Source organism: Acinonyx jubatus, chromosome A3, assembly GCF_027475565.1.
Source record: "Acinonyx jubatus isolate Ajub_Pintada_27869175 chromosome A3, VMU_Ajub_asm_v1.0, whole genome shotgun sequence".
NCBI classification, from domain to species: domain Eukaryota; kingdom Metazoa; phylum Chordata; class Mammalia; order Carnivora; family Felidae; genus Acinonyx; species Acinonyx jubatus.
The window spans coordinates 40,867,669-40,894,680 of NC_069388.1; the positions used below are offsets into that span (position 1 = coordinate 40,867,669).

The window sequence follows — 27,012 nt, forward strand, 5'->3', positions numbered from 1 at the left end:
TCAATAAAGATGTTTTCTCCTTTCCCATGGGAAATTCTAGACACATTTTGATGCTAAAATGAATGTGCTCAAGTCCTTCTAGATCTTCACATTAAGTTGACAGAATGAAGGGGCATTTAGTTTTAGTACAGTGGAAAGTTAAGAGGTATAGGAAAGGGCAACCTCTATTGAGACTTTTTTAAAGTGACACTTGAAGGAAAAAGTCTTTACAAATTATACTCTGTAATTAAATGTAATAATAGGTCACCTAAAATATCCCAAGTGATACTACAAGAGAGAAGAGCACAAAGGTCTTCTGAACCTAATATCAATGTGAAAAAGTCTTTGTAGTAATATATGAAAATTATAGGGGGAAAGGATCTTTGCAACTATTTGTCAATTACATCAGTATTCCAAGTGGCCTTTAACCTTATTTTATGGTTACATCCAATTACAAGAGATTTCCTTCTTGGTTTCTGTGTTGAAATGTTTTAATTTGTGAAGGCTGTCCACTGGATAGGCACCTCATTAATTTGCAGACTCTGAGAAGCACTGATCATATACACAGACATCTGAGTTTGGAAAGAAAGAGTGAAGAAAAATGGTGCTTGGTAAAGAGACAAAATAGTGACTTTAAAGTTTCAGAGTAAGGCGTGAGCCAATCTTAATGGAATATAAATTATCATTTGCTTAAAAGTGGATAAAATACGTATTTAAAATATTATTTGTTTAGAGGATGATTACCTTTAACAGATTAACCTCATACTCTTAAGAAAAACGTGTAATGATGTCAAATCCATCCATCCATCCATCCATTTTTCTTCCTTCTTTTTTCTTTAGCAAAGCAATAAAGGGACATTGGAAAAATTGGAGGATGTGAGGGTAGAAGTGAAAGAAGAATGAGGAAAAAAAAAGAAGGAAAGAAAGGAGATTATAAATGTATGATGATTGCATAATGATTTATTTGTAATTTGTTATTGGTGATATGTTTAAGAGCAGTTATAGGTTGATGGGAAAATTGAGAAGAAGGTAAAAAAATTTCCCACATACACCCCTACCCTCACATGCCCACAGCCACTATTAAAATCCCACACCAGAGTGTGACATCTTGCATAAAGCAATGAAATGACACCGACACATCATCATCATCATCATCATCATCATCATCATCATCATCATCCAAAGTCCATAGATTACATTAGGGTTCACTCTTGGTGTTGTGAATTCTGTGGGCTTTTGCCAAACAAATAATGTATCCACCATGATAGCATCACACAGAGTTGTTTCACTGCCCTAAATATCCTCTGTGCTCCACCCATTCATCCCTCCCTTCCCCCTTCCCCCTGGTAACCACTTATCTTTCTACCATCTCCATAAGTTGTGCTTTTTCCAAATGTCACATAGTTAGAATTATATAGTATATAGTGTTCAGATTGGTTTCTTTCACTTAGTAGTATATATTTAAGGTTCCCCTATGTCTTTTCATGGCTTGATAGCTCATTTCTTTTTAGGGTTGAGTAATATTTAACCCTTGGTTCGTGTACCATGGTTTGTCTATTCACTTACTGAAGGACATGTTGATTGCTTCCAAGTTTTGACAATTATAAATAAACCTGCTATAAACATTCACATATAAGTGTATGTGAGGACATAGGTTTTCAGCTCACTGGAGTAAGCAGCAAGAAGTGCAACTGCTGAATTGAATATTAAGACTGTTTTTATAAGAAACGTTCAACTGTCTTCCAAAGTGGCCACACCATTTTGCATTCCCACAAGCAATGAATGAGAGTTCCTGTTGCTCCACAGCCTCATCAACATTTGATGTCCTTAGTGTTTTATTCTGGCCATTTTCATAGGTGTGGAGAGGTATAGCATTTTTTTTTTTTAATTTTCAATTCCCTAATGACATGATGTTGATGAACATCCTTTTTATACGCTTACTTGCCAGCTGTATATCTTCTTTGGTGAGGTGTCTGTTCATGTCTTTGCCCATGTTTCAATTGAGTTTTTCATCATCTTACTGTTGACTTTTTAAAGCTCACTGTATTGTTTTGTGTAAGAGTCCTTTATCAGATATCTTTTGCAAATAGTTTTTCCCAGTCTGTGGCTTGTCTTCTCATTCTCTAGGTGTGGGCTTTTGTAGAACAAAATTTTTCAATTTTAATGACTTTGAGCTTATCGATTATATCTTTCATGGACTGTGCCTTTGATGTTGTATCTAAAAGTTTATCACCATACACCCAAGGTCATCTTGGTTTTCTCTTATGCTAGCTTCTAAGAGTTTTGTGTTTTACATTTAGATCTACTATCCATTTTGAGTTCCTTTCTGTGAAGGATGTAAGATCTAGGTCTAGATTCATTATTTTCCCCTTTGGCATGTGGATGTCCAGTTGTCCCAGCACCATTTGTTGAAAAGACTATTTTGCTCCATTGTATTGCCTTTGTGCCTTTGTCAGATATCACTTGACTGTATTTACGTGGGTCTAGTTCTGGGCTCCACTGACTTATTTGTCTGTTCTTTTGCAAATAACGTACTGTCTTGATTTCTGTAGCTTCTAGTAAGTCTTGATGCTGGGTAGTGTCAGTTCTCCAACTCTGTTCTCCTTCAATATGGTATTGGCTATTCCAGACTTTTGCCCCTCCATTTAAACTTCAGTTTGTCCATACTCAAAAGATAACTTGCCGAGATTCTGATTGGGATTACAATGAATCTATAAATCAAGTTGGGAAGACCTGGCATCTTAACAACACTGAGTCTCCCTACTCATGACATGAAATACCTCATTCATTTGGTTCTTTGGTTTCTTTCATCAGAGTTTTAGTTTTCCTCATATAGACCTTACACATACTTTGTTAGATTTTTACCTAAGCATTTCCTTTTTGTGGGTGCTAATGTAAATAACACTGTGTTTTTTTTTTAAGTTTATTTATTTGGGGGGGGGTGGCAAGGGGCAGAGAGACAGGGAGAGAGAGAGAATGCAAGCAGGCTTTCCACTGTCAGCACAGAGACCAGTGTGGAGCTCAAACTCACGAACTGTGAGATCACGACCTGAGCTGAAATCGATAGTCAGATGCTAAACCAACCAAGCCACCCAGGTGCCCCATTACACTGTGTTTTTAATTCCAAATTTCACTTGTTAATTATTGGTATAGGGGAATGCAATTAACTAATGTATCCTGCAATCTTGCCATAATGGCTTATCAATTCCAAAAGGTGTTTCAGTCAATTATTTTGAATTTTCTACATAGATAATGATGTCATTTGTGAATAAGACAGCTTTATTTCTTCCTTCTCAATAGGTAGACCTTTTATTTCCTTTTCTTTGTCCCATGACATTAATTAGGGACTTTAAATGTTTAATTATAAAAGTATACTTACTATATAAGTCACTATACGGCAACTACGAGGTAGCAACATTTTCAAAAACAATGATCATTTCTAGGGTTTGCTATGTACCTGGCACCCAAATATTTTGTATTTTATATGAATCATCTCATTTAACCCTCACAATTATACAAAGTGGGTACAATTATTATCACCATTTTATAGATGAGGAGACAGCCTGACAGAGAGGTTACCTAGTCAGTAAGCAGCAGAGCAAGGATTCGCAAACAGCTTTACTGGACTGTATAGTGTACATTTTTAACCATTATCCTGTATCAATTAAGGATGTATTATGGGTTATGCCTTCTATTAGGTACTTTTTACATACTGTTCTCATTTGATCCTATTCTACACTGAGAATAATGAAACTCAGAGTGGGTAAGGAGTTTGCCCAGTGGCGTACTACAAAGTGGCAGAGCTGGCATTCAAACCCAAGTTCAAGCACATGCTCTCTTTTTGAGAAAAGAAAAAAATTTTTTTCAGAACAAATATGTGCATATACTGTTCAGCATGGCTTTAACTGCTCATTCAACAAACATTTGCTGAGAATCTATTAAGGGCCAGATACTGTTCTAGGCACTGAGGAAACAAATACACAAGGCAGCTAGAATCCTTGTCATCACAGAACTTACCTTCTAGTAAAATATAAAGCATTTAAAAACCAAACCAACAGACAAAAGTTCCCTCCAACTGCTACTAAGTGTTGTGATCAAGACACTATAGGGGGATATGGTGGGGATTAATGGGTCAAGGCTGCTTCCACTTGGAGGCAGGTCTCTCTGAGGAGAAGACATCTGAACTGAAGGACATGCTCCAAGCTTGGAGATGTTTCAGCTGACTTAATCATAATCAACAAAGAAATGGAGATCCTGATTGCCAGCTTAGAGTTTTAGGTCACAAGCCCAACGATGGAGAGCAAGTTTTCCACTTTGTGTTTTGAGTTCCTGAGTTGCTAGCCATTGCCCCATACAGTATGCCTTGAGGGTGTGGGGGAGTAGGAAGAACAGGAGGAAGAGAGGGAGAAAAATGTCAAGAGAATAAAACTGTTTGAAGGCAGTATGGGGGTGCTTCCCTTCCCGCTCCAGGCCTCCATGTGGATTTGAAAGTCTTTACTCTCTTGGGTAACATTTAATCTTGGCTTCCTAAACCAACAACTAATCATGGAAACCAAAGTAGGATTTTCCTTCCAGTTGGAGACTCACGATCTTTGATGTGGGATAAGGGTTTTTGTCATATAAAATGACTTCTTGACTGGCAATTTACCTGTGGAGTTCATTCTCATAATTCTTCTCCCCACACGTTATGGCGTGGCTTACTCCCAGTATATATGATTTCTCATGTAATTCCAATAACTCTACAGGGTAGAGATATTAGTTCTGCCACTCAGTAAGTAACAAACTGAAGTTCAGAGACAGAAGAAACTTGCCAAGTTCACACGGACACTGGGTTTCAAGCCCAGGTCTGACTCTAGAACCTTCTGCATGATTCCAATATCACATAGTTTTCTGTGTCCTTCCCTAACCTTAGCCCCAGTATCACAGCCTTTTCAGTTCTTCTGACTCCATGAAGCATCAAGATGAAACAGCTGTCAGACTGGCTCCATCCCCTCTAATGCACTTGACAGCCACTTAACCCCCTTCAAAAATGCTTTGCTACTGACGATGATGGTAATGGACTAATAACAGAAAACAGTTAATGTGAACAACCAGAAAACCAAAAGGAAAAAAAAACAAAAAACATTAGTGAGGAAGAAAATGGTCCTTTGTGTGAAATATTTCTTACATTTACGTTTAATAATGGTTCTACAATTATCCATTTTGCGAGATCAGCAGAACGTAGACGGAAGAGATGTTAAATTAAGCACAGAACTGCTGGATATCTTTAAGATAGTTAAATGAATGAGAAAACTTAAGGGTTTTTACCTCCTGAAATTTACTTTGAAATTGACAGAGCTCAACCTATAAAACGTCTAAACAAATGATTCTGTTGTTAGAAATTTAAGGTTTGAAGCTAACATAAAACTAAAGTAGAACAGGCAGAGGAGAACCAGACTGTATGTGTGGCGGGCACCATAAGCCAGAAAAGTGACTCTTGGCAGTGGGGGGTAGTGGTGGCATCAGTACTGGCAATCACCACTAATACCTGTATTTGGTAGCTAAGGCAGTTGAACTATCAAGACTTTATTTTGGAAACAGCTCTTCATTTAGTGCACTGTTTCCATTTAGAAAGATTATACCTGTAACTCTGGGCATCCCTTTATTGTAAGAAAAAAAGAAAGCAAGAAAAACAGCTAGGGGTTGGCCTGGTACTCACAGCTAAGTTGTAGCATTCTCCTGTCAACCATAAACAACTTCAAAGAATACTAACACAGGACAATGCTACTCTGATCATGAAGGCGCCTCCCCTTCCCCTCCCCGCCCCCACACAAAGACCGCTCCATTATCACGTCTAAACACAGACAAAAACATGAACACTGTACAAACCATGAATATGCCCAAATAGCTCCCTACTCTGGCTAACATGGCTGACTGCTTTTTTATCATAGTTTTTAAAAAACGTTTTATTTATTTATTTTGAGAGACAGAGAGAGAGAGAGAGAGAGAGAGCGAGCACGTGTGCAAGCAGGGAATGGGCAGAGAGAGATGGAAAGAAAATCTCATGGGGCTTGATCCCAAGGGGCTTGATCATGATTTAAGCCAAAATCAGAAGTCATCAAGAGTCAGACACTCAACCAACTGAGCCACCCACGTGCCGCATCAATCACAGTTTTAACAACACTCTCTTCTTCTTGCCCTCTAGATAAGAATTATTAAAACACTCACAGAATCAGCCCAGAGACCAGTCCAGAGCAAAGCACCACTTTCTTACACTCCCCAAAATCACCTAAAACAAGCTCAAATCCTACCTTAAGTTCTTTGTAACATGTTTTTGCTGGGATGCCCCCCGTACTTCCCATTGTATATGTTCTCCCTTAGTGCCGTGAGCCACTAAACCTAACACTGTTGGAAAGGAGGTATATTTCTGGGCGTCTGTGCTGAAAGGCACTGACCTGTGTCTATTTGTTCAGGGGAAGAAGCTCAGGAGATGCATCAGGTGTGAGCTGGGGACTCCACAGTGGGCAGTCTTGCAGCCAATGACCCAGGAAACATGCAAAGAGAACTAACCAGCTGTGAATAAAAGCCAAGTAAATGTGGAGGAGGTGTGCTCATTTCATAATGATCCTATGCCTCTTATCTCTTTCACAATGAATAACAGCTTGACCACGATTAAATCATCAAAAACCAGTTCTAGTTTTCAGAGTATAATTTTACAGGCTGAAAGAAAGGCTGGTATTAAAGCAAGAGATTCCTGATATCCAGGTGTCACCATGAATAAGAATACTTACATAATGTTAGCGTCTTTGCCCTCAGACATTGATTTTCCAAGTAGATGTGACAAACTGAGATACTCATATTGTTACACGTTATGGCTGCTGAAGGGCGGTGCACTCTTGTCCTTCTCTGGCTCTTCAAGCACATCTAAACATGCCTCAAAGGCTCCATCACTGTTGTCATTGTCATTACCACCACCACTACCCCCATCTTCACTGTCATCATTGGACTGCCCAGCAGTCTGGAATGTTCTTCTCTGTACTAGAGTCTGTGCCACATGCATGACCCCCTTTAACCCTAAGGTCAACTCTAGGAAGATGGTGGTGTTCTTTATCCTTATTTTGCAGAGAAGGAAACTGAAGCAGTGACATTAACTCCAAAGGGGAGGCACAGGGATTCAAGACCAGGATAATCTGCCCCAGGGCCCACATGCTTAGCAACTACACCACTTTTTACCCTTAACAGGGCCCTAGAATATGAGATGAAAATGGGGAAGAAAAAAAAGAAGTTGCCTTGGGCTTGCTTCATGCTCTTTAGTACTTTGAAGAAAACTTCCTTGAAATCTCTCAGGTTCTTACTTCCAAAGGTGGCTGTATTATTCTTGAAAGCTTTATGGTTTTAGAGGATTTCACGTACTTTCATTAATTACAGACTACTCCTTGAAATGATAGACTGTTAAGATGATTAGCAGAAATGTTTCCAAGTAAGATGATGATGTTGCCTGAAATTAGTAACCAAAAACGTACCTCTCACCAATCAACAAAAACAAAACACAAAACTCATTAATTTGGGGGTAATGGGGGCAGATTTTCTGATATTCATTGAATAATTCCATGGATTTGTGAAGCATGTGAAAAATATCACGGGAGGCTAAGAATCAAATGAGATGGCAATTCTGCTGCCTCCAAGGAACTGAAAAGAGTACAACATGGAAGGTCTGGGACATAAACCTGTCTCTTGGTACAAGCAAAACAGTGACAGGAGTCTTAACAGAAGTGGAGGGGAGGTTTCCTGGACATTACAGAATAGTGCTACTCAAAATGTGGTATGTGTTTTGGACGCCTGTATTGCAACTTAACAGTATTTTTATGTCTATTGAATCTATATATAGTAAGCTCAATAATTATGCTTGCATTTTATATGACCTTTTTATTTCATTTTTCATTTCATGTTTCTAGTAATTAATGCTCATTCATTTTGCAAAAGTACTAATAAATGACAGAGCATAAATAAGTGGTTCTTTACTACTGCAGCCTGAGAAGCAGTATATCCTAGAGCCGTGTTTGAGGCCAACCACATTTTTCTTACTAGAACTCAATTTGATAGCCATTTGGATATACATATAATAACGTACTATGTATTTTTTACATATAATATTTGCATAAAATATTTAAAGTCACAAAAATCTCTGAAGATATTCTAAGTTTATACTCTTTGGCAATTCATGTAGAAAATAAATCTGCATAGTAATGATTTGACAAAGCAGTAGACATATGCTTTAAAAATAAACAAAGCCATGGGGCGCCTGGGTGCTCGGTCGGTTAAGGGTCCAACTTTGGCTCAGGTCACGATCTTGTGGTTTGTGAGTTTGAGCCCCACACCGGGCTCTGTGCTGACAGCTCAGAGCCTAGAGCCTCCTTTGGATTCTGTGTCTCCCTCTCTCTTGGCCCCTCCCCAGCTTGCGTGCTCTCGCTCTCTCTCTCTCTCAAAAATAAACATAAAAAAATGTTTTTTAATTTAAAAATAAAGCCATAACCAATTGAGATTCAGAACCTTTGATGAGCCATGAAGTGAATATTTAAAAATCAACAATTATGATAAGTATTTTTCCTTGCAAAAAAATATAATGAGAGGTCACTCCTATAGTCAGGGTCAATTAAGAGATGAGGAAAAAAGAGATGAGAAACACTGTGTTGCTCTAGAGTTTTGTAGAACACTGCTTGGCACAGAGTAGGTGCTCAATACTTGCTGAATGAAAAAAAAAAGTATTTAAGAATAAATAATGAGGCAATGGATCTTAGTTAACATTGTGGTGTAATGCTGGAAGATGATGTTTCCTCAAAGGAAAAGACATTTCCTTTACAGGAAGACTCCATTCCATTCCAAACTTCGAGCATGCTGATTATTATGACAGGGGCTTGCTCTGAAAGACGCTGTAGTGTGAGCTGAGGCTTTGTCGGTGACTGGTGGTGGGACCTTCTTGGTCCCCTTCCTCCTCCTAGATCTCCTTGCCTACAACATGGAGATGATAACAGAGCTCACCTCACAAGCTAACTGGGGGAGAAGATGACATGTTATATGAGCATTTTGTTTATGCCTGGTACTTAGGGAATGCCCAGGTAAATGGAAGACAGCAGTAGTATTATGTGAAAGCAGAGGATTCTGCCAATTATTTTGTCACTTTGACCTACAACAATGGCAGTTTCTTATGGTTCAGCCTAATATTAATGGTACCTGGTTTCAAATACAGTAAACAGAACCTTTCTGCTCAAAATAATTCATCAGGCGGAGACTGATGTATTCGTTTCCTGTCACCTCCACTATCTTACCTGCCAGCATATGTTTCCTGGGCTGCTGTCCAAGTTACAAAAAGGGATGTATGAGCCTGGGAAGCATGTCACACATGGGGAGTGTTGCCATCATAATCCTCTGACTGCCTGATGGCAGGGTCTGCCCAGGACACGTACACCTACACTGTGCTCGTTCCTCCAGGGCCTCAAGGGAAGCAATGTTACAAACCACATTACAAACCTTCAAAGATTCTATGGCTCTTTTTGAGCAAAAGTGCTGGGCAGCTTTCAAGCTTGAGATGCAAAGCAAGAGCAGGCCAGATTCTGGAAAATGGGGCTCCAGGTATAAACTGGGGCTGGCCCAATAACTTTGTGTGGGTGGGCCACATACAAATTTATCAGTGAGAGCTAGCACTGGAAGCCATATTTATACCCCTCCATTGACCATCATCACCTTCTTACTCACTTCTACCTTTTATGGTGCAATATAACCAGGCTACAACCCTCAGGCTCCCACACTGCCATCATCACCACCACCACCACATACACAGCTAGTATCATTCTTTCCAAAGTAAGAAACTCAACCTCCAAAACATCTCATGACGGTTAGAAATTCCTGTTCCTACCCATCATTTTTACAAATAAGTACTGTAACAGGTTACATAGCTTGGGAAGAACCAGCGTGGTGTCTATGTCTTTAATATGAAAATATTTTATATTTTCTGCCTATAAACTTAAACACAAGTTCTAAATCTTGGAACTACTTTAATAGAAAGGCAGATCAAAGCCCAATGAATGTCTGCTTAAAACACCGCTTTATACAGCCTACTTAGGGTGAGGAGGTTTATAAAGTTGCGTTTCTGGATTTTAAAAAATTGTCAGATAATTTCGTTTGAGCAAAACTACGTATATAGAGCGTATTAGCACAAAGGTAGTCTACTGAAATCCATTTTTCTGTACGTATTTATGTATTTAGTTTTATCTCTAGGTAAAGTTTCATATAGGAATTTAAATATATGCTCTTAGAGGGAAAGAAATTATTCTATATAATACCTAGCACTGTCTCCAGCATGTATTAGGAATTAAGTAAATGTATACTGAATTAAATCGAACAGAAACTCAGGGAAAGTAATTATGTTAATTTTCACATGAAAATACAGTAAATCAAATGGTGGCTTCTGATGTTAGATTAAAAAAAAAAAAAGATACAATAGTCGTGGGAAATTAACTCAAGAATCTCAGATTAATTTTCCACTAAAGTGAAACTGAATTATCCTTGCTCCTTGAAAAGGACATAATACTCTAAGATTTAACCGTCAGCATGAGGAAAATGCATTTAATTTAAAATGTGCCTATTTCTACGAGGCATGGAATCCATTCTTTAAAGGCTAAAGCCACAGGTAAATAACAGTCACAGGCAATGGAATGGCTCCTTGTATAGGTAGAGACATCAATACAGAATTCTGTTCATTAACAATTGATGGCTTAGTAGGGCTAGGTGATTGGGTGGGAGGCACAGAAAGAACAAAGATGGGCCCACCTAAATACCAGGAATGAAAGAGGCCCCCGAGCTGTGCTCTGACCCTGAAACCTGGAATGGAAAGACAGGAGTCACCAAGGGCAGAGCTCACAAATACTCAACACACAAGATGCCCAATCTGTAGTGGCACAGCCGGGCGCCGTGTGAATTCAACAGGAGCCCCGAGAAGCTAGGAAAGATAATAGTCTATTTCCTGTTGGTTTATAAACTTGTTTTTATACACTATCATGCTCCACCTTTCCATTAAAAACAAGTCTAGATAACTGAAGGGGGTAAAGGTTAGGTAAAAAAATAAATAAACCATCACCAGTTCTATCATTATTTGTACATTTTTTTTGTATGATACAAAGCAAACCTTTAAGAGAACTTGATCAAGCAGGCTCACCACCATGACCTTTCCCTTGAAGGCAAGTCCTTCAGTTGGGTATCAGGGTCATGCCAACTCATAGATGATTTTTAGAAACCTACCATGATTCATTCAAAGCTCAGACTTCATAGACCCAGGACCTCTTCAAACGCATCATTCCTCCAGTATAACTCAAATGCCAGGAAGGATTGCTACACCCTGAAAATCCTTCTTTCCTCAGAGCGATTCTATATGAGGATCTCAAAACTCTAAGCTGCCCCTGATGGACCACAATCTCCTAATCTTTAATTTTAGTTTCCCATTTCTCCCCTTCTTTTGCTCTCACTGGACCCTCCAGCCTCTGGATGTTTCCCTAGTCCTTGGTTCACTAGCATTAAGTGGATCCCATGGGCAGTCATTTCAAACTGGCTGTCACCAGGAATGAGAATAGAACCTAATTTTGATGTAGCACTTCATGATTCAGGAGGGGCTCTCTTGGGCCTTCTCTTACTTGATTTCATTTGCAACAGGTCTTATTATTATTCCTCTTAAATAAGTAGCACAGAGGAATTTGAGAGGCCCCATGAAAGCTTGCTGACATGAGACTGTAGTCAGCTATTTGTAATTTTATCCTGCCCGCCTCAGTGGCAAGGGACATGAGCCAGGCAAAACGGCACAACGGCAGGAGATACAACCCAGGATACCTATGACCGTGCCTTAGCACCTAGATTCAGCCTCAGCGTTAGATTCCAACCAAATAAGCAACTCTATCTTGAAAAGGAATACAAACTACATAAAGCAGTCAACAATGTGTATTGGCAGCGAGGCACTCAGAAAAACAAGCTGTGCTGAGCCAAAGTTCTATATGTAGCTGGCTCAGAAGAATAAATTAAAACAAGTCAAACAAAGCCTCACCATGACCAAAATAGGTATGTGTCTTTTTGCTTCCAACTCTCTCAAAAAAGTAACAATAATGCAATACTATCTTCAGTTAATTAATTCAAGCTTCTTGCAGCAAGCTTTTGTACCTCAATCTGTATTACAGACCATCTGTCTCTGCGAATCGTTAGCTCTCACCCACAGCCTGCTTCCTAACCCTTAGAAGAAATGTGATCTCCTTCAAAGCCGGAAAAACGTTCTGTGACACCAGAGGGGGGTTAAGGACGGACATTTTAAGTAAACCGATGTCGTTACTTTACAATGCACCGCAGCCACCTCCGCTGTTAATGAAACAACACCTTCACATCCGTGAACAAGAGCCATAGTGTTTGTATAACAGGAACAATTCTCACTGGTCAATCAGATGGCAAATTTTCTATGCGGAGAAAGCAAAGCTTAATTCTGTTACCTCTAAGTGACTTCGCCTCTCAGCAATCACTCGTTCATCCTTGTTTCCAAATAGTTTCTTTGGAGGGAACTCAAGGGTAGCAAGCTGAAATACATATTTTATAAGAGATGCATTAATATCATACCTGCGACCTTTGGCTTTTATTTATCTATTATCTGCAGTCTCTATCATGGGGTGAAAAGAGGAAGAGGTTGGAAATTTAAAGATGGTAGGTCCTCCCCTACTCTGTCACTAATCTACTGCGTGACCTTGAACGGACAGGGTAGGACTCCACAATGGTCAAATGAGGAGGAGGGATGATGGGAACTCAGAGAAAGGACAGGTGTTAGTCCCAATATTTTGTCTCAGATGGGTGTTTCCCAAGTTTTATTTGTTAAAACGCAAGTTTGTTCTTTTAGTCCCCTCCTCATGCTAGAATTCAATTATTTTTGTGCTAGGAATGAAAGCTTACCTTGCATAGTACTGGAACATTCTGTAAAACATTCTGAGACCATTGTTCAGGTTCCTTAAACATTCCATATTGCCTTTTTATAGCTATGGTTACAAATGAAGAATTCCCGTGTGAAGGGAGGACCTCTCTTTGAATCTTTTCCTTGTTCTTTAGAGAATAAAGGCTTAGGATTTGTTTTTAGCCAGGTCTCGGGATTTCATGGTTATTTTCTTTGTGCTTGTCTTCTTGGAGGTATTAAAATCGTAATAAAAAGATAAGTTTTATTATAGGCCGTGAGGCAAGAAAGAACTCCATAATCTGATGAGCACCTGACCAGCCAGTGCTGCTCTGGTCAAATGAATGCTAAGCGGAGCAATAATTGCTGGTGTTGGTGAAATTCACTATTTCCTGCCTTCCTCACCTTGTCAGGTTCAGACAAACTGAGAGGCAAGAAAAAAATTAATGTTTCTTCCAAAACATATGTCACAGTGTGTCACAAAATCCCTGTTTTATACACATGTAAATCTCTTAGTTGATTTAAATTTTTATTACCACAGTGGCAGTCAAAAATTAAGAAACGGCGCCTATATGTTTAGTGCTTGAAAAGCTCAGTATTAAAGTAGAAGAATATACGTAAAGTGCACATAAGTGAACTTGGTAAATTTTCAACATCTCAACACACTGAAGCCACTACCCAGATCAAGAAAGAGAACATGCTCAGCACCGTAGGCCCCGCCAAGCACCCCCTCGCAGCCCTGCTCTCCCGCCCTCTACAAAGACTGACACTAGCCTGACTGACTTCCAACAGTGAGGCTCAGTGTTGCCTATTTTTGAGCTTTATGAACTCCTTGGTGTCTGCCTTCACCACCCTACCTCATGTTTGTGAGATCCAGCCACCTTGCTGTGTGTAGCAATAGTTTGCTCATTCTTGTAGCTACACAGTATTCCATTATGCGAACATTCCACCATTTATTTGTTTAATAGTCTTGTGTTACTGGGCTACTGGTTAGTTTCTAGTTTGGGGCCATTAGGAATTGTGCTGCTATGAACATTTTCCCAAAGGCCTTCTGATGAACATATGCAGGGATTTCTGCTGGTCAGAGTCTTGGGAGTAAAAATGCTGGGTCACAGGGTATGAAAGTGTTCAGCTGTGTTGGAATTACCGAATGGTTTTCTGGAGTGGTTTAACCACCTGAGACTCCCATGAGCAGGGACTGAGAGATCCAGTTGCTTCAGATCCTTGCCAATATCTGGTCCATCTCTGGTTTGTCTTTGCAATTCCATTGGGTGGGCAGTGATCTCTACTGTGGCTCAAGTTTACCTTTTCCTAATGACTAATGACGTTGAGTGTCACTTTCACATGCTCACTGATCATCTGGTTGGTCATTGTGGGGAAGTGTCTGCTCAACTCTTTTGTCATCTTTTATTAGGTATCTAAGGTATCTTCTGTTTTCTTATTAATAGCAATTCTCCTTGTTAACTCTCATCAAGGTATCTTTGATGACTTAATGTCCTTTTTTAAAGTTAACTGAGGTTGGGAAGATGTTTACTCCTTTCACACTCTAGCGTTGTACCAAAGCAGAGAAAACTTGGGGTGGGCGGCATGGAGCACCTCTTCTCCTCCTACTCTCACCACGTTCCAATTTTGGTGATGACACGGAGCTTTAAAATCAGTTCAAGGTAAAGTGAAAGACCTTGGGTACTGAGGTAAGGCACACCCAGTCTGAATCTTGGCTTGACCACTATCTAGCTGACTGGCTGTGTTTCTCTCTGCCTAAATGTTCCCTGCGGAAAGGCGGCGGACAACGATCCTAAACTTCCCCAGGTTTCTGTGAAGATGTAGTGAAATAATGACAGATGGACCTTAGCTACTGTTACGATTTGCTAGAGATCTGCTCGTTACAAGAAAAGCAGCATGCCACATCCTCTTGGACCCTCTCTCCATCCCTGGACTGATGATGTGGCCTCAGGGAGCAAAGGGTTTTCTGGAACCTTGGCCTCGCTGGCAAAAACACACTTCCCAGCTGTTGCAGTTTCGAGAAGACAGGTACACCAGAGCTTGTCTTTTGGGCTTTATCTAGCCCCGATTTTATCTTGTACAAGCGTGTTTCCCCCCAGCACTGACGCTGAAACCTTGGCAGGCATGCTGTCACAGTTGGTTGTTTTGTCATTTTCTTATATGGCTGATGAGGCGATGTGGTTTCTGTCAGGGGAAATTTATAGTCACGTTTGTGTGCTCAATCAGAAATGGGGCACTAACAGGACTTGAGGCAGCTGAACCGGGTGGGGAGCAAGCATTTAGCTGTCCTCGTTGTCAACAGCAATACTCTATTCTGAGAGGGAGGATAAAATTTTGTGCTGTTAATAACCACCCTGTGAAACAGGCACGTATAAAGTATGTGTAATGCTGTCGTTCAGATTTTTAAGAAGAAAAGGACACCTGTTAACAACTTTCAGGCATATAATCAGAGGACTATAATATTCAACCACTTAACTTCAGAGACCAGGAAACACAGTTAGTTCTAGACTTAAACAGTCATGGTGTGGCTGAGTTGAGACAAGGAATCAGCGCTGACTCTGAGTGTTTCACAATAGTGCTGTAGAGGGTGCCTGCAATGTACAGAAAAACCCCTTTCAAGTCCTTGGGAATCTAGGATTCAGAAGAAAAAAAGTAACCCCTTCTTAAGAATATTAAACCAGAAGAGTGATGTATAGCTGCTAGGCAGTGGCCAACAGTTCCAAGAGCTGTGAACAGAACCCCATGAAGACTGGTACCCAACAAGGGAACGGGAACATGCAGGAGAGCAACAGCAGTGGGGGTAACAGGAAAGGGGCTGGGTTGGGAGGCAGGCACCCAGAAGTCCATCCTGGGATTGGTCCTATGAGATTAGTCCGTTCCTGTCAGCTTACTCCTCTCACAATAAAAACTGGGAATAACGGTGGCTATCCTTATACACAGCTGAAGAGAGGAAGGAACGGACGGGGGCAGAAATTCCAGTATGACTCATGATAGAAATGCACACTAGTGGGTCCATGTGCTTTTGGTGGGGCTGGGGCACAGAGCAAATTAAAGTAGAAAGGCAAGGCTGTGAGACAAAGTATAAAAGAAAAATACTGCCTCCATTAAAATAATTATATTTACATCAGAAACAGCTCTCCAACTCTCTTCCTTCTGATAGAATGGAAATGACCTTCATTTCTCCTTTTTAGAGAATCTTAACACCGGTGTTTAAGCCTTGCTATCTATAAGCTCTTAGGCTAAATGAGATGAAATTGCCAATTTCGTAAGTTAAAAATGGTTGAATATCAGCAATTTCATCTGGTTAAACCCTGCATAAAACTTTGACATTTTTAAGCGACCACTAGGGCAAAGATACATTTCCATCTGCTTTACCTGCCAAGGGTAAGTATTCTCATTTGATGGACTGTCAGTGGGCTATATCAAACCGATATTCTTTCAAAGGCTATTTCTCTTACTCAAAAATAATACTAAACTAGAAGTATCTAATATTAAAAAGTATACAACAGTGAAACAGCCGAGGAGTTGGGAATGGGGGCCAGGTGATGCAGGAAGCCATTTGGGAACCAACAGCTGTTGACCCAGAACATAGAGCCACACTCAGCCATCTGAATCAGCCCATCCTCCGTAAGGAAAAGGGACCATCACAGTCTTTGCCTGCACTAGGGGAAGGAGACGGGAATTACTGCTTCGTTCTTAAAACAGTAATATTATGCATGGAGGAGGGCACTTGGGACGAGCACTGGGTGTTGTATGGAAACCAATTTGACGATAAATTATATTAAAAAAAAAAAAACAGCAACATTATAAAAATCCTTAGAAGAGTTTAGAGCTCTAGAACAGAGAAGAAACCTGAACTTTTTCTCTCTTCAAAAACAAAGTGACTGCCTCGTTTCTGTTAAAACAGACAGCAGAAGCAATCCTCCGTAGGTTTCATGGCTGGATTGTGAATTATTTAAATTTTTTAAAAAGGATAATTTACCAAGATCAACAAAGCCACTGGTCAGTTTAAACAAAGTGCCTGGAGAGCCAAAACAGACAAACAAATGGGCAAAACAAACAAACAAAAAACAAACACACATAAACACGCCAAACAAAAAAGAAAAACTCTTCCATTTTGCCGAAAGTGTTGCTGTCTGAAAAGTAACATTTCCAACAAGAGCACAAGAAAGGGTTAGAAAGGGGACGGTTCCGAACTGTCCCTGATTTCTCTACTCATGTCTGACGTACATCAACATCTTCTGTTTGCTTGCTTGGTTTCCATGTTAAACAGAAATTTGTAAATAAGATAAATTATATTCACTGGACGTTTTTATTTCTTTTCAAGTTCCTTGTATTCACAAACTTTCATTTTTATCGACTTATTTTTTAATCTAGCAGATGGTCTAGATTTGATTTCCATGAGAGACACTGTCAGGAACAGTGAATGGCAATCTGTAGGCGGGGGACAATGTCCTCTTTGATTGCCTTTGTAACCTGTGATAAAGGAAATACAGTGTCCTACATTTCTAAAAATCATAGTTCCTTAAGTTCTATATTCCTTACAGTAACTAAATTCGAGAGTGACTCAGATAAATGCGATTCATATACAAATTATCAACATACTGAGATTCAGTAATGAGGGAAAAATGACTTTCCTTACACTTTCATTTCATTTTCATAAAGAACAAGGGCCATGATTTCCCCCTTATAACTCTCATGGAGAGGGTGTCTCGTGTTGGAAAGTATGATTCTACCAGAAAATAACCTTTCTACAAACGATAAGATGTGAGGGAACAGTTCTGGTTGAAGGTAAAAAAAAAAAAAAAAAAAAAAAAAAATACTGCCTCCATTAAAATAATTATATTTATTTTGGCGGAGCTTTATTTGTTGCCCTTCAAAAGCACGAAAAACAAGAGAAGAGATGAAAAGGAAACACTGTGTCTCCAAACTAGGAAAGTGGCAGGGCTCTGCCCTGCAGCCTGGGCAGCACCCAGGGAAAGCTTGTGGGGAGTGGGGAGACGGGGAGCTGCCGGGGCCACCCTCACCTTGCCCCCAGACCGCTGGCATCATGAGCTGCCCACCAAGGCAGGCATGCAAACTCTCGGGCAGCCCACTACACTGCGATTAAAGGGCTAAATCTGGGGACAAGGAAAAGGCAGGGGACAGCCGCAGCGAGAGGAAGGCAGGTAAGGGCTGTGGGGGTGGGGTAGGACCTGGGAAAGCTCACACTACTAAGGAGAGGAAAGGTCTGAGGCCAAGTGTGTACCCCACAGTGATCCCACAGCCCTCACGAACACCAGAAAGGAAGAGAGTATGTGTCACAAAGACAAAACCGGTGGAAAGAGATTCAGAAAAATCCCAGGCAGAAGGTCAGGCACGTAGTAGGTTGCTGCCTTCATCATCGCCAGTATCTGTCCTCCCCTCTCCCCGGGATACGCTGCTGTTCCCCCAGCCATTAGTCCGCTGCACTGAAAGATGAGATGCCATTAGGAGGAACCCAGATGGGTACGATGACTAAATGAGTAGGGGTGAGAAGGAGGATGAGGGACATGTAAGCAAAGGCAGATAAAGAACCACCACCACATGAAGAACGGGCCAGAGACAGCCAGAGGGGTTCGGACACAGAGTCACTCACGGGCCACCCGGGGGGCTCAGTCAGCTGGGCGCCCATCTGACTCTTGACTTTGGCTCGGTACATGACCGCACGGTTGTGAGATCAAGCCCCATGTCGGGCTCCAGTGCGGAGCCTCCTTGGGATTCTCTCTCTCCCTCTCTCTTTGCCCTTCCCCCTACCCCACTTGCAAATGCTGTCTTTCTCTCTCTTAAAAGAAAGAAACTTTAAAAAAAAAGGAAAGAAGTTACTCATGGTCTTGCAGAAACCACAAAAATCATCTCAAAAGAAGAGCTGAAGAAGTACACAGGTTGAAGGAAGAGACCGCGAGGGGAGAGGGGTGGAAAAGCGAGCCAGCTCTGAGAGAAATGGCTGACTCAAGGACTGGGACAGGGAAGATGTAAGCTAAGCCTGAAGCATCTCATAGTGCCCGAAAGGAAGTGCCCAGAGACTTCAAAGCACAAAGATGGAGTGTTACAAAGGAGCACAAGCATTAACTGAAAGAGCTCCTAAAGGCCAAAGATGAAATAATCTGAAAACAAAATTTAAAAAAACAAAACAAAAAAACTAGTATTGGCTTATAGCCAAAATATGACCGGACAAGCAAACAACTGAATAAAGACAGACACGGGAAAGGAAAGACAAGCCCTCCGCGCACAAGATTTCCAAATAAGTTGTGGCTATCTCACCCTGAAGGACGTGGAACATACCTCTCCATGACTAAAATGTGTGCTGTGCACAGGGACTTCCTTCCAAAGAGTAAGTGTAGAAAAGGGGGAAGCCATGTAACATTCCGGGGGAGAAACTGGGAGAAACCTCAGCCAGGTGATCAAGATCAGTATCAACAGTGATAAGCCCCACGGACAGTGTTTGTCCCTTTCATCTGACATGATCATAATGGCACTTTTACCTCTGTAGTTCTCTCCTCCCCAAACCCACAGCTCTAATCACAAGAAAAGCATCACACAAATCCCAACAGGGAACATTCTGTAAAATACCTGACCAGCATTCCTCAATAAAGTCAAGGTCATCAAAATTAGGTAAGTATAAAAAAGTGTCACAATAAAATGTAAGACAGATTCCTGGATGGGATCCTGGAACAGAAATGGGATGTTAAGTAAAAACTAAGAAAATCTCAAAAATGTAAACAATAATAATGGATCAATATTAGTTCACTAGTTGTGGCACATGTACTATAGTAGTGTAAGTTGTTAATAACAGGGGAGGCTATAAATCTAAAACTATTCAAATAGGACTTCTGGCTTGTGATCTGACATGTTGAGAAGCTTGGAAGCCATCACCCTTGCCCTCACAACAAGAAAAAAGCTGAAAAGACTAAAAATCAACAGCTCTTCGTAGATCCATCAGAGAGCTGAGGTCATGGGGCAAACTAATGTCCCCAAACTAGAGAGACAAGCAGGAAGAGACTGAGAACCATATCCTATTGGGTGCAGAAGCCTGTAGCTGGATCCAGGAGAGGCAGCAACAATTTAAACTGTAATTGGTGAGGGGCACTGGCTGTCTCAGTGGGTTAAGCCTCCAACTCTCGATTTGGGCTCTGGTCATGATCTCACGGTTCGTGAGATCAAGCCCCACACAGGCCTCTGAGCTGATAGTGCAGAGCCTGCTTGAGATTCTCTCTCTCCCTCTCTCTCTGCCCTCCCCCGTTTGTTCATTCTCTCTCTCTCTCTCTCAATAAATAAACTTTAAAAAATAAATAAACTGTAACTGGTGAATTACTGGAGGCTCAGTACAGACTAGTATTTGAGTTAAAAACTCTGGGTACGTGTGGGGTCTGCACACTTCTGTTAGTTTTACCCCCAGGAGTCCAGCCAGGTTCTCATCTTGAGATGGGAGAAAAATCTGCTACTTTCCAGCAGGAGAGAAAAAGTAATCATCCTGAAATACACCCAAAGTTCTCTGTTGTCCTTAACATGGCCTGCCCTCAAGGGAAACTTGTACCAGAATCTAAGCGCTTTGGGATAACCAAACCTGGGGAAAGTAAAATGCCCCACAGCAGGCTCACTAAAAGAGGACACCTGATTAAAGGCCAATGCAGGCTTTTCCCTTTCCCTCTGGCCACACCTCACTACCACATCAAGAGGCCTCCTGATTACAGCAGAAAGAGCTACAAGGCCCAGGCTCTACTGAAGAAGTCTTTAGCCAAACCCAAAGACCAGGAAGCCCAAAACAAGGGCACCTGGGAAAACGGTAGCCTCTGATACCACAGCTACAGCAAACAGCAAGCACAGCCTGGATTCTAGCCAATGAACATAAAACCTCACACCAAAGGCCTATCTACCTCAATTCCTTTCATCCAATACACCATGTCCAGCTTTCAGCAAAAACTGACAAGCCAAAAAAAAAGAAAAAAAAGTTGATTGAAAAATCAGTACCACCACACCCTCACTATCTACCTCTCCCTACCCACAACCTACTAAAAAAAAGAGAAAAAGGAAAAAAAAAAGTGGGCCAGAAGCACTCCACAAAGAATGGGGAAAAAGCAAAAAACACTTATTAGAATGAAAGCCCCAGCAGAAGAAACAAACCCAGAATGAACACAATGAAAACACAGATTAGCATGTAGTATAGAGAGTAAGGGACAATGCAAAATGAAATGTGCTAAGGGAAAAGTCAACATGACCCGAAGAGTTTATGCCTAACCAAAGTGTCTTTCAAGTGCACAGGCCATAGAGAGACATTCTCAAGCACACAAGAACTCTGGTAAAACACATCAAGCTGCATCTTTTCAAAAATGTACTGGATGATCAAAAAATAACCAAGAGATAGCACAATATAAAGATCTCAGGAATGAAGAAATTATGGTAAAGTAAATGTCCCCTCTATTTAAAATCACAATATTTAGGGGCGCCTGGGTGGCTCAGTCAGTTGGGCATCCAACTTCAGCTCAGGTCATGATCTCACGGTTTGTGAGTTCAAGCCCTGTGTCGGGCTCTGTGCTAACAGCTTCAGATTCTGTGTCTCCGTCTTTCTCTGCCCCCACCCCACTCACTCATGCTCTGTCTGTCGCTCAAAAGTGAATAAATGTTAAAAATTTTTTAAAATCACAACATTTAATAATATATAATTATATAATTCTATGTACAATGTTTAATAATATATAATTATATGAATTTAGGTATAAAAGAATGTGAATGCTATATATCTTGACAGTGTAAAAAGATAATACAAAATGACTTAAAATTTGGGAGATGGGAGTAAACATAAGTGTACTGATCTTAACTTTGTTAGAAGAGTCAGTTGATCATTCATAAAAGGGAAACACAACTGGTCATTTGTAAACTAGAAACACATTTGAAAACTAGCAACTAAATTCTAATGTTTGTTTATAATCTGTTTTCTTAAAGTCCTATATATTTTAGAGAACTTAAAACTTCTTGTGGAGCAACATTTAATTTGAAGTTCAGTAATTTCTTCAATTTCATTTTCTTTCACTTCTGACAAATTCAAGTAAAATTAAACTTCCTGTTTGCAATTAAAGATACGACATTTAGAATGACCCTAATGTTATAAAATTATTTCATTCTTTTTCTCATTTTAGTTTTTTATCAATCTATATATCCATCCTTTTATCTGTGCCTATTCATTTAAGTGTGTAAGATAATGTTCATTAAATAGTAACATTAATTATATTTAGAGAATGATTTGGGGCAATCTGTTGTTTTCTCTCTGTATTACGTGAAATTTTTATAAATGAGCATGCATCATCTTTATAGAAACAATAAAAAGTGATTATTCTCTTTACAGATTTAATGGAACAGTTAAATTAGCGCCATATGTCTTTTTCTTTTAATAACCTGGGATTTGGGGCAATCAGATTTTGAAGTCTCAGTTCAGCACGGAGCTGCTGGTATATTCTCGAGCGATGTAAAAAAACCTAGTTTTATCACCTATTAAAATGAAGGAGTTGACCTAAGATGTTTTAAGTTTCTGTTCAGCTCTGAAATTCTGTAACTCAAGTACTGATGATGAAAATCTCTGTATGCTGAGTAAGAAGGAGTAGCATTTGGATACCACGGAGATACTTGGCTACATTGCCTCTGAGGAATGTCCTGACTTCCTGCAAAATCCTCACAGCATTCTTATTTGAAGAAAGGCAAAGGTATGTAGAAGGGAAATAGGGCCGGATTTATAACCATGAAGCACGGTACTTTTCAAGAGGTTGTAGAATAGAAAAAGGACAGATACAAACGGGAATGCAGTATTCATGAGAAATTCCTTAAAATGGTATCTTTTCCTGCTACAACCATTATCTTTGCATCAGGAGTGGGAAATGATGCAAAGATATTTGAGCTCTTATGGGAAAATTGTACGTTTAAGTTAAAAATGATGACGGAGATCAAATAAATTGGATTATTTGTGGAAGACATGGTAGGCCTGGAGAATACTGGAAGAAAACTTAACAGCCCTTATGGCCTACTTTGTATAATTATGAAATGTGATTATGCAGACTCAAACACAGGAAACAAACAAATGAGGCTAAAACAGCACATTTCTTTGGCCTGAGAGAAACATAATGACAAGCTTGTTCTGCAATTCAGTAAATAAAACATATTCTAAAGACAAAAAGATTGAAATAAAAGCCATTAGAAAAATGAAATCAGTAATTTTGAGGCCTACTGACTTCCAATGAAATTTGTCTTTCCCTTCTTCAGTGACTGTAGAGTCTAAAACCCCAAGTTGTTAATTTCATTTTGAATGTTTGAACCCACAAGCCTCTAATTTGCAGGCTGAACAACAGATCTGTATGAAGAACTATCAACAGCATCAGATAAGACAATTAATAATTGCTTATAACCAGTAGCCATTTTATGGAATTGCCCGTGAATTTCAGTTTTGGGAAAATGAAAGCATGGAGAATCCATTCATCCATGAAGTTGGTGAGCTATGTATGTATGTGCATATGTATCAGCGATAGTGTCCGCATTCTCTGTTGCTTTGTAATATTTCTTAATGATCTTAATGATCTCAGAGTTGGTTTTTCCCTTTCTGACTCCCAGTGAACTCACACAGCTCAATTACCTTCAAAGAGCCATCATGCCCAAATGCTGACTCCAATGTTTATTAGATTATAATAAGATAGGTCGGCCAGTCTGCTGCCATCACGAAGATAAATTAAATGCAATGGAAACGTTTGATTTTATTATAAGCCTTTCTCTCTTGGCCAAGTTCACTTTTCGGGTGAGCCAGACCCTATATTAAGCCCAGGTGGTCTTGGAGGCAACAGCATAGATTTTGATAAATGGGATCATTATTTCTTTGAATATAAATAATGGCAGCCCTTATACAGAAATTTAAATGAGTGATAAAAAGCCTTGTTTATCTTTTATGATTTCATAACAATTAAGCTGCTAAAACTGGATTACAAATCACTGAAAGAAAACCGAAAACAACTAATAAAGTGTGGAATCTTTACTGATGAAAGAAAAACATTTGACTTCTGTTACCACCTAATAAAAGTGTACTTTATTTTCATTCCTCATTTACAAAGCTCTTTCTTTTTTTTTTTCCCTTACTCCCATAACACTTGGCTACCTAACTAGTACCTGATTTTTAAAGATTAAGGGGGGAAATTCTACCTGGCACTCTAATTGGTCAAATCAGCTATAACCTGACTTTTGTAAGTAGACATACCTACATGATGACTGACAGCATTTGAAACATCCACACCCTGCAGGTTTGTGGCTGTGAATTTTAGCCACTCCAGCTTTTGAGAAATGCAAATAATGAAAACTCATCAAAGGGCTGCTATAATTCTCACAGCTGACTAAGTGGGAGCATTTCTGGCTACTCAAAATTAATAGCAATTTCCAAGGTCTTATAAGAACAGCTGTCACTGAGAAATATACTCACAGACAAAAAAGGAACTCTCCTCCAAGTTTCACTAGAGGCATGAAAGAGCAACTCTTCAGAACAATCTGGGTGGATTATTAAAGGAGCAATGACAACAGACCTCTCATAATAAGCACACCACACAATATTGATGAATACCTGCTATCTTGCCCACAGCCAGGCACATACTAGACTCTCCTCAAATATCTGCTGAATGAATGCACAAGGCAGGACTCTTTGCTGGTGGTCCACATGGTATAGCCAGCAATTACAATGAGGACATATCAGAGCTGCTGTCTTGTTGTCACTGAAGTGCTAAAACTTGGAGTCATCCTATGTACAAAACCATCGCTGGGAACATAGTTAAGACCGCATGGACTTGGTCATATTCTGTATAAAGATGATAACTTTTTTTTTTTTTATTTAAAAAATATTTTTTTTTCAACATTTATTTATTTTTGGGACAGAGAGAGACAGAGCATGAATGGGGGAGGGGCAGAGAGGGAGGGAGACACAGAATCGGAAACAGGCTCCAGGCTCTGAGCCATCAGCCCAGAGCCCGACGCGGGGCTTGAACTCACGAACCGCAAGATCGTGACCTGGCTGAAGTCGGACGCTTAACTGACTGCGCCACCCAGGCGCCCCAAGATGATAACTTTTTAAAATGCAATCACACAAAGCCTCCCAAAGCCAGTATCAATCTTATTCAGGCAGGGGCTAGTGAAGATAGATTTGAGGACATTCATATATGCTGCAACAATTTTGAAAGTGAGAAATGTTTCAGATATGTGAGAGTTTAATGTTGCATATTTAAGAATAATTATACAGTTGGACTAACTCAGATGCTTGCATTTTCTATCTCTTATTATGATGTTACTTGTCTCTTTCAGGGACTGAGACATGGCAAGAACCTGTCTTTGTCACGATATTCAACTAACAGATTTTTGCAGAGAAGAGATGTTCTTCTCTTTGGTCTCATCTGGGGCACTCTGAAAATTCCCCTTTCATGAATGACCAAGGTCATGGAGAGGAAGATTCAAAACACAGAAAGGGGACTAGGAATGAAGAGACATGAACTTTGCCTATACCCCAAGTCTTGATGTGACTTTCAACAAAACTGAGCATTTAAGTGTCCTTCCTTCCTTCCTTCCTTCCTTCCTTCCTTCTTCTTTCCTTCCTTCCTTCCTTCCTTCCTTCCTTCCTTCCTTCCTTCCTTCCTTCCTTCCAAGAGACAGACAGCATGAGCGGCGAAGGGGCCAAGTGGGAGGAGAGAGAGAGAGAGAGAGAGAGAGAGAGAGAGAGAGACCTAAGCAGGCTCCATGCTCAGCACAGAGCCCCCAAAGCAGGGCTTGATCGCACAACCCTGGGGTCATGACCTGAGCAGAAATCAAGAGTCTGATGCTCAACTGACTGAGCCACCCAGGCACCCCATGAGTCCTCATGAGTCCCCATGAGGTTTGGGAGTACCCAAACCTTTAAGACTCCTTGGTGTACTTACATTTCATAATGTGCAAATGGGTCCAACCCATTGCTATAAAAGTCTCCTTGCCGGTTGCAGAGGAAAGCCTGATACTCTATGCTTCACAGTCTTTGGTGGTCAAAGAAACAATCAACATGCCCCCACTGCCTAGGCTTAACATAGCCTATCCTTAATTTTGACAAGATGATTGGTCTCTGGAAATTACCTTTTAGAACTGGTGACCTATAATAATGAAAAATCAACCAATGCTCCCAAGGTGGCTGTGAAAGAGATGACAGGCAGCATACTAACCAGTGGTCCAGAGAGCACTATTTGGGGAACTGGGGCCCCAACTACCCACTCTCAGGCCCCACATCAGATTTACTGAATCATAATTTCCTAGTTTGGCGAAAAGCTTCCCAGAAAATTCTGAAGTCTTTTGCCCCCAGCTCCCCATACACTTGAAAGAAGTAATTAAAATACTGTTTTATGTCTTGGGTGGAGGGAACAGTGTGTTGCAAACCATACAGTGAGGTACCTTGGTCTCTCATAACATACTAGGTCAGGAAGCTGGCAGGAAGCGTTCTATTTTTGCCTACATAGCTGTTTGCTATTTAAAAATCCAAGGGGGTTGAGCTCTTGGTACAGGTGAATTTATCTAAGGCTTACTGAATGCTCCCTATGGCTATGGTTGGTAGCATTATAATTTGGGTGGTGAGTAGATTTGCAATTTTTATATTAAATTTGGAAAGCTGGTTATAAAACTGTTGAGAATGCATTTCAGTGATGGATGGCAAAAAGCTGTCCAAATCAAATCCAAGGCGAAGAGCCAGTTTCTTTTCTTCCCTGTCCACCCCCACCCCCTTTTATTTTTGGTACTGCTTTGGGGAAATTACTTGGAAAATACAGAAGGTGAGAAATGGTTCTATCAGCACAAACTGAAAGTCCATATATGAATTAAACACCTCCTTTTTTCCCCTCCCACTGTTATTTACTGGGCACCCAGAGACCGTTAGACTTGAGACAGAAGAGTTGCTCCATACAGCAATCTTTCATGTTCTATTCAAAAGCTCTGAAAACATTCCCCCCCCACCGCCCCAGCTCTGTAGGGAGAAGGGAGCCCCCTTGGGGATGCAGTTGATGGAGGCTGAGGTCCTGTTTGACACTTGGGGACTCGAA

General features: G+C 40.4%; 1 protein-coding gene across 6 annotated transcripts in view; it reads right to left on the minus strand.

Moving 5' to 3' along the window:
• The window catches only part of KIF16B (kinesin family member 16B), a 287,157-nt gene that overhangs the window by 20,826 nt on the left and 239,319 nt on the right, over nucleotides 1-27,012 (minus strand). For all 6 annotated transcript variants that reach the window (XM_053200271.1, XM_027069539.2, XM_053200272.1 and 3 more), the window contains one exon: nucleotides 12,480-12,563. In XM_053200271.1, the coding sequence (XP_053056246.1) occupies nucleotides 12,480-12,563 (84 nt within the window). The remainder of the gene's footprint in view (nucleotides 1-12,479; nucleotides 12,564-27,012) is intronic.